This window comes from Malus domestica, chromosome 10 (genome assembly GCF_042453785.1).
Source record: "Malus domestica chromosome 10, GDT2T_hap1".
NCBI lineage: Eukaryota > Viridiplantae > Streptophyta > Magnoliopsida > Rosales > Rosaceae > Malus > Malus domestica.
In genome coordinates, this window is record NC_091670.1 from 24,550,267 (window position 1) to 24,565,559 (window position 15,293).

General features: G+C 40.8%; 1 protein-coding gene across 1 annotated transcript; it reads right to left on the reverse strand.

Annotated features, from left to right (window-relative positions):
• Positions 1 to 11,826: 11,826 nt before the first annotated feature.
• Positions 11,827 to 14,963, reverse strand: LOC139188989 (disease resistance protein RUN1-like). Its single transcript, XM_070807177.1, has 4 exons — positions 14,184 to 14,963; positions 12,947 to 14,045; positions 12,429 to 12,755; positions 11,827 to 12,338 (listed from the first exon to the last, which is right to left on the reverse strand). Exons 1-4 carry the CDS (start codon positions 14,726 to 14,728, stop codon positions 11,976 to 11,978), a joined length of 2,334 nt encoding a protein of 777 aa, XP_070663278.1. The 5' UTR covers positions 14,729 to 14,963; the 3' UTR covers positions 11,827 to 11,975.
• Between the last annotated feature and the right edge of the window lie 330 nt (positions 14,964 to 15,293).

A 15,293-nucleotide genomic window follows, 5' to 3' on the forward strand; every position in this document is an offset into this window, starting at 1 on the left:
CTTCAATTAAAGATAAAAGCAAACATTAGATAACAAGTGGTGGATTGCTCATATGGTTAGACATTTCTCCTTAACCCAATGTAGATTAGTCAAGAATATTGCTTGTAATTAAAAAAAAAAATGCAAGATGCTTCCCATTCATCAATTGACGCGTTTACATAACATTTATTACCTACGAGGTTTTCAATTTTTCCAGTTTAGTGACCAACTAGAAATTGATGCTCGCCTGTTGCGGTGGGATTAAAATGATAAGAATGATTATGTTTGAAAAATATAAAAGACTGGCCATAGAAGATTAGTATTTTTTTTACTTTGAAAACAATAGAAAGATTTTTTCATACAAAAGTTATAATTGATACAGTCCACATAAAAAAATCGTAGAAACTTTTGACTATCTACATAAAACAAAATAGATCGAAACGTTTTTGAGTAGTTTACGTGGTTTTCGATCAATAGTAGAACTTATATACAAAAGATTACGAAACATTTGGTTATTTACATGCAAAAAGTATTAGGGAATATTGTTTGATTTACATTGAGAAAATATGACAAAAGTTGTTTATCGGAGCACCAAAAGTTCCAGTCCACTACTCTTGATTGTCAAGAAAGTAGAAAAAATGAAATATTAAAATACACGCAATTAATTTATACATCAACAGATTTATACTATAAAGAAAATAAGAATAAAGTATGGTTACCTAGTTTTTTGGTGGAAATGAATATGGTTTATACCCGTTTTTTTTTTTTGAGCCGAACATAGGTTTATACCAGTTAGAGAGAACTTTATTTTCAATGATTTAATAGGTTACAATCTAATACTTAGTAGATGATGTTAAATATTTTGGAGATGGTGAATATTGAGATTTTATGTTGTTACCAAACAATCAATCTAAAAACCCAGTTAACACCTATAGACTTTTCCCCTATATTATCAAGAGGATCTAATTCACTTCTTCATTCTACCTAACATGTATAACACTTAACACTAAACATGTAGCCTAAAGCAATAGAACAATATAGGAAATGGTAGAAATCAAGCATTAATTTTGAAGGCTTGAAGTAATATAAATTAAAAGACGGCATTAATAGGAAAACTAATGAAAATGGCTTGAAAACTTTGAGTTTTAACGATAAGGACAAAATAAAGGGTAAAATGAATAGTACCAGGATTGACTATTTAGTGTAAAAATGTGGTTTTTCGTTAAAGTAAACAGTACCAGAAACTTTTCGTTAAAGTTTCCTTAATTAATTAGTAGATTGAAGCCTAACCAGGTTGAGAGTGGAGCTTGTTTTGTTCACTTCACAAAAGTCATAGAAATCACGACTCTAAACACTTGGGTTAGTAGGGATCTCTATGAATAATGAGTAGAAAAGAAAAGGAGAGACCTAGTGATGAGTCGATATAAACAAAAATACAAAATTCAACTCCAATATAACCAAAAACTATACAAACTCTAAGCTGTTGGGCTGCAAAATCATATCTTTGCAGAGCTCTGTGTTTTTTATGACACTTTGGTCGTTCTGTTGTGTAATCAAAAACTAATTTTCATAGAATTCAGAAAAAAAGACCAATAAACACAGAGCTCAAAGTTTAAGTGAGCTTTTGGATTATCCAGAGTTCTTACAACTGAGCTTTCAATCATGTTCACTCAAAATTGGAGTTCGATTACACAACATTAGGTGATGACAAATTAGGTGATTAACAAAATATTATCAAACCTTAAGAATAAGAACCTTAAGAAACTCTAGAGCTCTTAAGAATATGAACCTAAGGCACGAAAATAATGTGATGTACTGATGATAAGAGTATCTGTTATGTTGTCAATTGTTTGTATAAGTGAGGACTTGAAGCATGAGCAGAATAACATTTCTTTTAACAATCATAAGGTAATAATCTACAAAGCTGGGCATTCAACCTTTTCTCGTTTGAATGAGGATATTCTTTTACTTGTTTGTATAAGATAAAAATAACTTTATCCTCTTCACTATACAATACGACTACACATTCAGAGCCTAATAATTTTCATAAAATGCCTATTCACATTTTACTCACACTTTATTCACATTCACATATGCTCACAACTTAAGTGTTGTATTTCAGCTTAAATCCCTCATTCAAACGGTTCATAGGTATCAGGCAGTGACATTATTATTCCAAAATCCACAACCAGCACATAATCCGAAACCAAAACCAGACTCAAACGTATGTATTTCAGTAGATGCATGTATAAAGTTGTACATACACACATGCACATGTGCATACCTGTGTACTCATTGAACTACCCCTTGAAATTGGAGTATCAGAAACACCAGTTCTCATCTCAAAAGACGACATTTTTCAATCCTCAAGCTCTCAGCCCCCATAAATTCCATTTCTATTAAATAGAAAAGAAATACTCCTAATGTTACTCACCAAGGTGCAAAACCATCAGCAGGCATCTTTGCATCGTCTGATCCCCATATCTGTATAGTAACATGATCACTGCAAAATCAGTAAATTGTCATTTTATTCTTTAATTTCTGTTTAACCGTCCATAATTCCCAAACCCTGGGGAGTTCGGCCTCAACCCTATCAGGACTGGGTCATCACAATGAGGTAGATTTCCCAGAAGAGCCGCCCTTTTGCTTTCGATGATTCTGTTCACAGCACACTACTGTCAGCCTTCAATTCATGATAGTCGTCACCAAGGTACGAGGATAGATCAGAACTTTCATTCGACACCTTCTCCAGGTTTGATCCGTTTAGAAGCACCCAAGATACTGGATATTTCCCTCAACCAGAAACACTTGATGACATCCCAAACCCTTTTGGCTCTTCAGCGCCATTTAGGTCAGCACTGGACAGTCAAACTCCAAGAAGAGACTCAGATCCCTTGGGATCTTCAGGGTCATTTCGGACGTCACTGGACATTCAAACTCCAAGATGTGAATCAAATTTCTTCGCATCTTCAGCGCCATTAGGACATCATTTGACAGTCAAACTCCAAGAGGAGACATACGCATTTGGGTCTTCTCCATTTAGGACATCATTCAACAGTCAAACTCCGAGACGAGACTCGGACCTATTTTGGTCTTCAGGGCCTTTCCGGACATCAGTGGAGACTACGAGAAAAGACCGATCATTGGAGTGCATTTTAGCCAGGTAGTTGTTGTGCTTCGTTTAACTCTGCCTATGTTTTACATGGCCGGTCCCAAGCCCGGATAAAGGAGGAGGGGGAGGGCGTCAGGTAGTCGACAGCCGGCACTCCATGATCACGTCGAATCCTTATGAAAATGAATCCAGAACAAAGTCGCGCTAAAGCTAGGGCGTCACCCGTAAGTGGCGCGCTGTGTGGCCCGAGCACAGTGATAAGTGAGCAAGGGTCGCTGTATCTCCATCGGCACCCGGATGCAGTGTTAAATGAGCAAGGGGGCCATAGAAACTTCTTTTCGAACGACTCCACTCAAAGTTGTTTGGGAGCATATGCTCCTATCAACTTTACCCGGGACACACAAAAGAAGTACTTTGATCCTATTAGACGGGGGAGGGTGAAGAAGCTAGGACAGAAGGGTAGAGTTCAAGAGAGCAAAATGCGTTTAGGAACGTGGAATATAGGAACCTTAACGGGAAAATCTATGGAAGTAGTGGAAGTTATGGTGAGGAGAAGGATAAATATTATATGCCTACAAGAAACTAAGTGGGTTGGTAGTAAGGCAAAGGATCTAGAAAACTCAGGGTTTAAACTTTGGTATTCGGGCACAAATAGAACGAGAAACGGTGTTGGCATCATCGTGGACAAGACCTTGGTACAAGATGTTGTAGATGTCAAGAGGGTAGGAGATAGAATCATGGCAATCAAGATTGTAATAGGACAAGAACTTATCAATGTGATTAGTGCGTATGCACCTCAAGTAGGGTTGGATACGAGTTCGAAGGAGAAATTTTGGGAAGATCTTGGAGACTTGGTGCAAGGAATTGCTCAGACGGAGAAGTTATTTATAGGAGGAGATTTAAATGGACACGTGGGCAGGGAGACAGGCAACTATGGAGGTTTTCATGGTGGCCATGGTTTTGGGGAGAGAAACGAGGATGGGGAAGCTATCTTGGATTTTGCAATGGCATATGATATCTTCTTAGCCAACACCTTCTTTAAGAAGAGAGAAGAACATGTGATCACCTACAAGAGTGGGTCGTCAAAAACACAAATAGATTTTCTTCTAATGAGGAAAGGGGATCGTATAACTTGTAAGGATTGCAAAGTTATACCTGGAGAGAGTGTGGCTAATCAACATCGCTTGTTGGTGATGAATGTACATATCAAAAGAGTAAGACAAAAGAACAAGACTTGGAAGTGCCCAAGGACTAGATGGTGGAATCTAAAAGAAGAAAAACAAGTCATTTTCAAAGAGAAGGTAATCACCCAATGGGTGTGGGATAGAGAGGGGGAAGCTAGCCAAATGTGGGATTCCATGGCTAGTTGTATCCGAAAAGTAGCAAAAGAGGTATTAGGAGAGTCCAAGGGCTTTGCCCCACACCAAAAGGAATCTTGGTGGTGGAATGAGGAGGTACAAACAAAGGTGAAGGCTAAGAAGGAATGTTGTAAAGCCTTATACAAGGAGAGGACCGATGAAAATGGTGAAAGGTATAGAAAAGCGAAGCAAGAGGCGAAGAAAGCTGTCAGAGAAGCTAAGTTAGCGGCTTACGACGATATGTATAAACGACTAGATACCAAAGAAGGAGAGTTTGATATCTATAAACTATCTAGAGCAAGGGAAAAGAAGACAAGGGACCTAAACCAAGTGAGGTGCATCAAGGATGAGGATGGAAATGTTCTTGCTACAGAGAACGCGGTTAAAGACAGATGGAGAGGTTATTTTCATAATCTTTTCAATGAAGGACATGAAATGAGTGCTTCTTTAGGGGAGTTGAGTAACTCAGAAGAGTGTAGAAACTACTCTTTTTATCGTCGAATCCGGAAGGAAGAAGTGGTTGTAGCTTTGAAGAAGATGAAGCATAAAAAAGCAATAGGCCCAGACAATATACCAATCGAAGTGTGGAAACTTTTGGGAGAGACAGGTATAACATGGCTCACTGACCTTTTCAATAGGATTTTGAAAACGAAGAAGATGCCAAATGAGTGGCGAACGAGCACTTTGGTGCCTATCTACAAGAATAAGGGCGACGTACAAAATTGCATGAACTATAGGGGTATTAAGCTAATGAGTCATACAATGAAGCTCTGGGAGAGAGTCATTGAGCATAGATTGAGGCAAGAGACACGGGTTTCGGACAACCAATTCGGATTCATGCCAGGGCGCTCAACCATGGAGGCAATCTATCTCTTACGAAGATTGATGGAAAGATATAGAGATGGGAAAAAGGATTTACACATGGTCTTTATAGATTTGGAAAAAGCGTATGATAGGGTCCCAAGAGACATTCTTTGGAGGATTTTAGAGAAGAAAGGAGTACGAGTAGCATATATCCAAGCTATAAAGGATATGTATGAAGGAGCAAAGACTGCCGTAAGAACTCATGAAAGACAAACCGAAAGCTTTCCCATAACTGTAGGATTACATCAAGGCTCATCCTTAAGTCCTTACCTTTTTGCGTTGGTAATGGATGAGTTAACAGGACATATTCAAGATGATATTCCTTGGTGTATGCTTTTCGCAGACGATATAGTGTTGATAGATGAAACTCAGGAAGGGGTAAATGCAAATCTTAACCTTTGGAGAGAAGTGTTGGAATCTAAAGGTCTTCGCCTAAGCCGATCAAAGACAGAATATATGGAATGTAAGTTCAGTGCAAATGGAGGCCAAAACGAGTTAGGGGTGAGGATCGGAGATCAAGAAATACCAAAGAGCGACCGTTTTCGTTACCTAGGATCTATCTTGCAAAAGAACGGAGAATTAGATGGAGATCTCAACCATAGAATACAAGCTGGATGGATGAAGTGGAAGAGTGCATCCGGCGTGTTGTGTGACCGCCGTATGCCACTGAAGCTCAAGGGAAAATTTTATAGGACGGCAATAAGGCCGACGATGCTGTATGGCACAGAATGTTGGGCGGTGAAACATCAACACGTACACAAAATGGGTGTAGCGGAGATGAGGATGCTTCGTTGGATGTGTGGGCACACGAGAAAGGATAAGATTAGGAATGAGGATATCCGGGGTAAAGTAGGAGTAGCCGAAATTGAAGGAAAGATGAGAGAAAATCGGTTACGGTGGTTTGGACATGTGCAAAGAAGGCCTACTGACGCTCCGATTAGAAGATGCGACTATGGGACAGAGGTTCAGGGCCGAAGGGGTAGAGGAAGACCTAGGAAAACTTTGGAAGAGACTCTAAGAAAAGACTTAGAGTACTTGGATCTAACGAAGGACATGACACAGGATCGAGCACAATGGCGTTCTAAGATTCATATAGCCGATCCCACCCAGTGACTTGGATTTTCCAAGTCTCCAACCGAGAAGTTTTCCTCACTCGGGAAATTAAGGGAACACTACCCCAACCTACATGCTCCACTCAGAAAGCTTCAACATACAAGCTTCAACAAAAGAAAATTCAAAGAACTTAGCGAAGAAGGCTTTGGTGTATTTAACACAATACGTTGAAATGAAGGAAAGCTTATTTATTGATATCCCCGATAAGCTACAAATATGTACATATACATGAGTCAAAATAAACACACAAGAGGGAGCCTTCACAAAGGTTGCTTAGGAGAAGTCTCAGCAGTCGGTAGAGCCCCAGAAAGAGAAGGCACCGGAGGGGGATCATTTGGAGCCTCAGTACTGGACAGAACCCTAGAAGGAGGAGGCATCAGAGGTTGATCATTCGGAGCTTCATTACGCGGTACAGCCCCAGAATACGAAGGCAATAAATGCCTTTGGAACAAACCCACAAATCTCTGATGATCAAGTAAAACCTGACCATCAGTTTCCTTCATCTGGTCAAGCTTCCTCTTCATGTTTGTAGCATAGTCATGTGCGAGCCGGTGCAACTGTTTATTCTCATGCTTGAGCCCTCTAATCTCCTGTTTGAGACTCATCACTTCAGCCGCCAATGATTCAACTTGGCGGGTTCGAGCAAATAGGCGTTGGGCCATATTAGACACAGAACCTGCACACTGAACACTGAGAGCCAGCGAATCCTTAACAGCTAACTCATCAGACCGTTTGGAAAGTAGTCTGTTATCTTTGGGAGTGAGAAAGTTCCTGGCCACCACCGCAGCGGTCATATCATTCTTCATCACGGAATCCCCAACGGTAAGAGGACCAGTAGGGGAGACGAAGGATGGGCGCCATATGTTGTCTGGAGAAGGCGGGGCTGCCTCTTCAACAAGGTTCAAGTCAAAACGACGGTCGGAGGGGCCAGACATTTTCAAAGGTGTTGAAGAGAGAAGAGGTCGGACAAATCAAGATCTTAGAAGTGCAAGAATGAAGCTTCTACTGGTGGAGATTCAAGTGTGCTTTGGAACTTAATGCCAGCCCCTATAAAAATCTGCACTCGACGGAGCTTCAGAAATCGAAGAGGCGCCTGCTCAGAAATCGAAGAGGCGTTTGCTTTCTCAAAAGCTGGGCTGCTTAGAGATCACGAGGGTTGATCTCAGAAATCGAAGAGGCGTTTGCTTTCTCAAAAGTTGGGCTGCTCAAAGACCACGAAGGCCGACCTCAGAAATCGAAGAAGCGCTCGCTTTCTCAAAAGCTGGGCTCCCCAGAGACCACGAGGGCTGATCTCAGAAATCGAAGAAGCACCTACTTTTCCAGCCTTGTCAGCACCTGTCACATGCACACTCAGCTTTGCGAAAATTATGGGCATTCTGTCGAAGACTTCTGGGGAAGTAGAAAACACATGAATCTAACTGTTCAATCACCCACTTCCCACACGCAACAATAGCTCATGGGTACCACAAATAACTTTGCCAAAGTTCTCTGCCAAAGTTGAGCACGTGAAGCTTGCAGCTCCCACTACATCGTTCTAACCAAGAAGGGTAAAAGAATAGCAAAGAAACAGCACTAACAAAGTTTAGACCCATAAATTTTGAAGGTCTAGCTACCATATTATTACCCACAAGGGTAAAGGAACAGTACCACTGCTGGATAATTGAAAAGTCTCTGTGTGTCAACCTCTGTGCTTCGTGGCAAGGTAGAATAGCAAATATGCCCAACCTTTACTCACATTCGAGAAAACACTCCTAACAAGATTACTTGCTCCAAAATTGAAGAGGCACCGCCCTCCGAATCTCGAGAGCCAGACTCCCAACATGATTACTTTCTCAAAAATCGAAGAGACACTGCTCCCCGAATCTTCGAGAGCCAGACCCCCAGCATGATTGCTTTCTCAAAAATCGATGAGGCATCGTTCTCCGAATCAATCGAAGAGGCCAAATCTCGAGAGCCAGACCCCCAGCATGATTGCTTTCTCAAAAATCGAAGAGGCATCGTTCTCCGAATCTCGAGAGCCAGATACCACAGACCACTTTTTCAAAGTGCTCTGACAGAGTTAAAACATGTGAAACTGGCAGCTCCCACTACCGTGCTATGACCAAGCAGGGTAAAGGAATAGCATTACTACTTGTTGTTAGGGAGACTCCTATATATTTCGACCTCCATCCCCAACGGACAGGTAGACCTGCAAAAATGCTCAACCCTTCATCATATCTGAGAGGGCACTCCCAACGAAGCCTTTCGAAATATTCAGCTTTCTTTCCCCCCGATAATACCTCTGCAAACAAGCTATACTAGAGCAAGAATATCTCATATCATCAGGGTTAAAAGCAAGAGTATCCCATATCATGCTTTTTCCCTGTCTTTTCCTTTGGCCTTGTTTTTACCTGCAAGACAAGGAGAAAGAGAGCAATCAGTCAGCACTTGGAATCAAGCTTCCAGCCAGGAACTGACTGCCTGGAACCCCTTACCTGATTACTTACCTGGCGTTGCTCTCGAGTACTCATCTTCAACATCTTATGTTTCCAGGGAAGATTCCGCATCTGCTTGAGGAACAGATAGGGCAAGTGCGAAGGATACAAGGAAGCATGTGGAGACAAGCGTATCGGCACACGTGCCGATACATCCATTACTCTGTCAAAAGCAAAAGTATCCCATATCAGCAGGGTGGAACGTACTCTAGATTTGATGGACTTGTTTTGACCCTCAAATTCTTCAGTCGGCCTTATACTCTGGAGGAAACCAGAAAACTCTCCAGTTCAGTTCAAGAATAAGCCTGTGGAAAGTTACTTCTTCAAAAGCAAAAGTATCTCATATCATCTCTTCTCATTTTTCTTCTCTTTATCCTTCATGCTGCTGCAAGATGGGGAGAAGGTGAACAATCAGTCGAAGCTTTGATTGCTTACCTTGTCTGTCACCTCTTTCAGCAGACCCCCTAGCTCGGCGACTTGGGGGACTCCTACTACATGGTTTGTATCGCGCTTGACCAAGCCTGAAACTACAAGTAAGCTTCAAGTGAAATTGATACATTACCTTGTGCATCTCCACCAGTTAAAGATACCACCCCTGGATGGAGGAAGAGTACTTCCAGAGAAGATGCCACATCTACCTATGAGACAGAAAAGGCAAGTCAAGATGACACCACACTCCGATACTTAGAAGTTTCGTGATTACGAGATCATTCTCCCACAATATTTCCTAATGTCATTTGTACTAAATCATTCACTTGTACTCACTAAAGGAGAGCTTGAACCTATATACTTGTGTAAACCCTTCACAATTAATGAAAACTCTTATATTCCGTGGACGTAGCCAATCTGGGTGAACCACGTACATCTTGTGTTTGCTTTCCTATCTCTATCCATTTATATACTTATCCACACTAATGACCGGAGCAATCTAGCGAAGATCACAAAAAGCGACCGTTTTCGCTACCTAGGATCTATCTTGCAAGAGAACGGAGAATTAGATGGAGATCTCAACCATAGAATACAAGCTGGATGGATGAAGTGTAAGAGTGCATCCGGCGTGTTGTGTGACCGTCGTAGGCCACTGAAGCTCAAGGGAAAATTTTATAGGACGGCAATAAGGCCAGCGATGTTGTATGGCACAGAATGTTGGGCGGTGAAGCATCAACACGTACACAAAATGGGTGTAGCGGAGATGAGGATGCTTCGTGAGATGTGTGGGCACACGAGAAAGGATAAGATTGGGAATGAGGATAGCCGAGGTAAAGTAGGAGTAGCCGAAATTGTAGGAAAGATGCGAGAAAATCGGCTCCGGTGATTTGGACATGTGCAAAGAAGGCCGACTGATGCTCCGGTTCGAAGATGTGACTACGGGACAGAGGTTCAGGGCCGAAGGGGTAGAGGAAGACCTAGGAAAACTTTGGAAGAGACTCTAAGAAAAGACTTAGAGTACTTGGATCTAACGGAGGACATGACACAAAACCGAGCGCAATGGCGTTCTAGGATTCATATAGCCGACCCCACTTAGTGGGAAAAGGCTTTGTTGTTGTTGTTGTTGTAGTTGTTGTGCTTCGTTTTTGTGTCTGCTATTCGCCGTTCCAAGTGTTTCTATCATGGGTGGGACGGGCCTTGTGACTCATCATCATTTGATCCACTGGCTTAGGATTCATCACCTTGTCAAATTTCTTCTTGTATTTTTCGTTCCTGTGACACCAAGACATGATCAAATTTGAATTTCTCACCATCTTGGGCATACAACGGGCATGTACCACACTTTTCCACCACACTGGGAATGTGTTGGTCAAAAACATTCACGCGCAGAATTCAACAGAGGCCTCATTGGCATGTCTGTAAACATCAGGGGAGCATTTTTCTGCTACCTCTTTGCTTATAAAGGCTTTATTCCACACATACATGTGATGTCAGCCGTAACAGTAGTCTTTCAACTTCAAGCTGACCTGTGGGATACCGAATTCAGAAGTGAACAGTTCATGGCTTTCACTCAGGAATTTAACATTGAAACTGGCTCTTACTACCCTCCTCAAGTCTGGCTCATGGTTGGGAACACAAGAAACAATAACAGTGAGAGCGAAACCAAATAAACCTGTGTGATACCAATCTGGAGGAAGATTGATATGTACTGAAGATCCCTCACTTTGATCCCAATAAACCCCCTTGCATTATGTTCCAATTTTGGGCAATGAAAAAAATCTAATTTCAGAGACGCGCAGCCCTTGTACTTGACATTGTCTTCAGCGATGCGCAGCCTTGAACTTCAAGATGACATAGCACTGGGAGCTCTGGTAATGATTGAAGCTGTTTGCACCCGATTAAGCTTAGTCTATGCAATCAAGAAGCTTGTTTGATGCTTGCAGGTAAGCTCCTAATCATGGTTCCACTCAAGTCCACATCTTGCAATGAGGTAGAGCCAATGAGACCATCAGGGATTACTGATATGCGGGTGCTACAGAGGTCTAGAACTTCCAAAGAGAGCAAACCAACAGAACCGGATGGCAACTCTTTGAGTACCTGACAGTCACGAAAGCGGAGAGTTTTAAGGTTGGTTAAACTGTAGATACTACTTGGGACAACTTCAAGTTTCTTGCAGCAACTGAGATCTAATGTTTGAAGCCCAATTAGATTCCCAATAGACGAAGGAAGCTTTTCAAGCGCTGTCCCTTTCAAACTAAGAAAGTTCAGATGTTCCATTGGTTCCAAGATTTGAGGGAATTCATACAATGCAGAGCAACCATTGAGATCAAGTTGCTCAAGAGATTTCAACTTACAAATGCTCTTTGGGATACTCGAAAGCCTTTTGCAATCCTCTAGATCAATTGTTTTGAGAGCAGGTAGAAACTCGATTGATGAGTGTAGCACTTTAACCGCTGTTCCACTTAAATTCAAGGACTTCAAATATTCCATTGGCTCCAAGATGTTTGGAAAGTTTTCAAGATTAGGGCACCTAGAGAGGTTGAGTTTCTCGAGATATTTCAATTTACAAATGTTGGTTGGGAGACTCACAATTCTCATGCAAAATTCCAAATTTAATTCACTTATATCTGTGGGAAGCTCATAAAACTAGCCAAGAGAGAAGCACGAACACAGATTAAAACAATCAGAGACTTTCACCTTACACCTGTTGCTTGGAAGTTTCTTAAGGTCTCTAGACCAAACTGATTCAAGCAACTCCTGTATACCACTGCCAAATAAATCTAAGAATTCAATAGTCTCTGGCATCTCCGGAAGATACTTGAGACACTTGCAATGTCCAAGATTAAGATAAGTAAGCTTATGAAGATGTTGAAAACACCTAGGAATTTCAACCAAACGTTCACAGAAATAAAGATTTATGTGCACAATTTTTGGACTCCCAGAGAGATTTGGAACTTCCGTTAGATAATAAGAGCACTGCAGATTGATCACTTTTAAGTTCACAAGTCTCTGTAACAAAAGTAGAGAAAAATACAAAGAATTAATAAGGGAGACTTTCTACACTGCATTTTTATCAAGAACTAAAATAGGCATATATACCTGCTCTTCATTCCATAGCTTTCTAACTCGGCTCCAGGGCATATGAAGCTCAACTAGATTTTCAGGAGAAAAACTTGACGGCAAAGATTTCCAAGGATATAATTCCCAGTTAAGATAACGAAGAGAATTGGGAAGATCTAGAGAAGCGGGTAGATAACGAGGAAGAAAGGAATCGTCTACAAGCAATAATGTTTTCCGGACAATTCCTAACCCTCCATTCACAGATAGCCACATTAGGTTGGACATCTTTTTGAAGTCTGCACGTTTCAACTGTAGGTTTTCAATCATAGACCTGTTAACCAATATGGCTTGAACAATCGGAGTTCCCTGACAATAAGAACAAAGTTTAAATGTGAATGTACATACAACAAAATTCAATCAATAATTAAATTTTTAGTACTCTGACTTCTTTATTCTGAATGAGCTTTTCTTTGGTGTGTTATCATCTAAAGTTCACCATTTGTTTTTAGTAAAAAAGAAATAAAAAGAAAAAGAAATTGAATGCATTGGGTCCTTACCATGTTACTTTTCAGTACACGATAGATATCCTCATCATTGGACAACCTATTTCGTTTACCGGGATCTTCAATACATTGTTCTAGAACAATTGTGCTTCCCATTTCTTGCAGCAAATCGTGCATCTCTAGGGTTTTCTGTTTTGAATGAATTGATATGAGAGACATATCAACAAGAACTCTAATTCCGCTTGAAGCAAAGAATCCACGAATAGCTAACATTTTTTTTACATCATCCACATGCCTCCCTTTATGGAAACAAGCTATATCCAAAAATATCTCCTTCTCATTTCTTCCCAATCCATCATAACTCAGTCTCAACACTTTCTGGATATTTACATTGGGAAATTCTTTCAATTTGTTCAATTCATCTTCCCATTCTTCTTTGCTCTTGCAATTTAGGAATGAGGACCCCAGAAGTTTCAGAGCTAAAGGAATGCCTCCAGCATAATCCACCACCTTTACTGCCAACCCCTTATAATCCGTTTTAGGAGTACTATTACTCTTGAAAGCACATGAACAGAAGAGGTGAAGAGCTTCAACCGGTTTTAAACCCTCAACATTGTAGATCTTATCCTCTTCAACAGTTTGCCTAAGCGTGCTCCTATCTCTACTTGTGAGAATGATTCTACTTCCAGTGCCATACCGTAGACGATTGCCAGCTAAACGTTCCATTTGCATTGAATCACTCACATCATCAAGAACAACGAGGACCTTTGTTCGTCTGAGCCTTTCTCGAACAAAAGTTGATCCTATGGATAGACCTTCTTCCTTTAATATCTCTTTAAGAAGTGTTTTTTCCAAGTGATCTAGTCCATTTGTTTCTTCTGAGTTCTCCCTAACATTTCTAAGAAAACAACTGGCTTCAAATTTAGAAGACAGTCTATGAAATACAGATTCGGAAAGGGTGGTCTTGCCAATACCACCCATCCCCCAAATTCCTACAGTGATGCAAGCGTCCTGTGAATGAATGCTTAATAGCGATTCTATTTGCTGGATGCGGCTTTCAATTCCAACCAGGCCCTCCAAAATGCATGATGATTCACAAATCAATTTGGTCCAAATATGATCAACAACTTTCTTAATTAGATCTGCCTCCGTCCTGGCATATACATGTATGATTTGATTGAAAAGCAATAGTTAGTCTTAAATAGGCTTTACCAAATCTTAGCACAAATTAATTGTTACAAGTTTAAACCAAATTTATTATTTTATACAAGTTAAAGAATGAGTTAGTTACCCGGAATTGTTTGAGTAATCAAACCCAGACAGATTGGCTGCAGTCGTCAAAGCATCCCTCCACTTGTGCACCTTATCCATACTGTCCTTGAAACGTTTTTCAAGTCCAGCAAATGCAACCGCATAGCTCCCCTGTTGTTTTCGGACATCCGATGGATTGATGTCGTAGAATACGGGTACGACCATCAGACCGTATCTTTGCTTGCATTTGAGTATATGCATGAGTTCATCCAAACACCACGTGGAAGAAGCGTAGTTTTCCGAGAAAATGATCACCGAAAGCCTAGATTTCTCGATTGCTTCTAGAATCGCGGGTCCTATTTCCTCTCCTCTCCGAAGTCTGTAATCTATGTAGGTTTCAATTTTCTTCTGAAGTAAGGCAGCATGAAGATGGCTGGTAATACCAGGGCGGGTGTCCTCACCTCTGAAACTGATGAACACATCATACTTTTCCTGATGAGGGGGGATATCAACATTGTTAGCATCACCTGCTGCAGAAATAGCAGCAGAAGACGAACAAGGAAATATTGACGATCTGCACCACATCTGCAAGAGGGAAATGATGCACCCCTACCGAGTTCTTGATAATTTATCAAAGATCAAGAGAAAGAAGCGAGTGCTCGATAATTAATATACCGAAGAATGAGAATGGATATATCAGATATGAACGAGATTTCGAGAGAGAGGGAGAGAGAGAGAGCTTGTAATTGGGAAGCGAGCAAGAAAGGAGTATCGGGAATTGTACTAGTTCACTTGGCTAGTCCTGATTTGGGGTTGCGGTGATTTAAAAAACAAACAAAACTAGCTTATTTTTAAATTTTGAATGAAAAAAGACAAAGGAAGGGCAGATCATCACCTGGCATCATCAGTACATACCTGTTATTAAACCTAGCACGTGAGATCCAGCTCAATCCACCTATTTTAAACTCACCAAAAAAAAATCTTAAATGACTAAAACGCCCCTAGAAGTAGGGCTTTCCAAACTATAAAATAAATAAATAAATAAATTTAGAGACGGAACATCACAATTTGTTCTTGAATAATATTATCTAAATCAAGTTTGAGCACCTTGGTTGAATTATTTTTCAAGCTCAAATTCAGCCCCACTCGG

Bases quoted from the DNA above. Each gene is read 5' to 3' on its own strand.
- LOC139188989 (XM_070807177.1), bottom strand. From the start codon at position 14,728: ATGTGGTGCAGATCGTCAATATTTCCTTGTTCGTCTTCTGCTGCTATT. The intron at 12,756-12,946 runs GTAAGGACCCAA...TCTTATTGTCAG, and splicing joins GTGTACTGAAAAGTAACATG to GGAACTCCGATTGTTCAAGC. The intron at 12,339-12,428 runs GTATATATGCCT...CTTTTGTTACAG, and splicing joins AGCTATGGAATGAAGAGCAG to AGACTTGTGAACTTAAAAGT.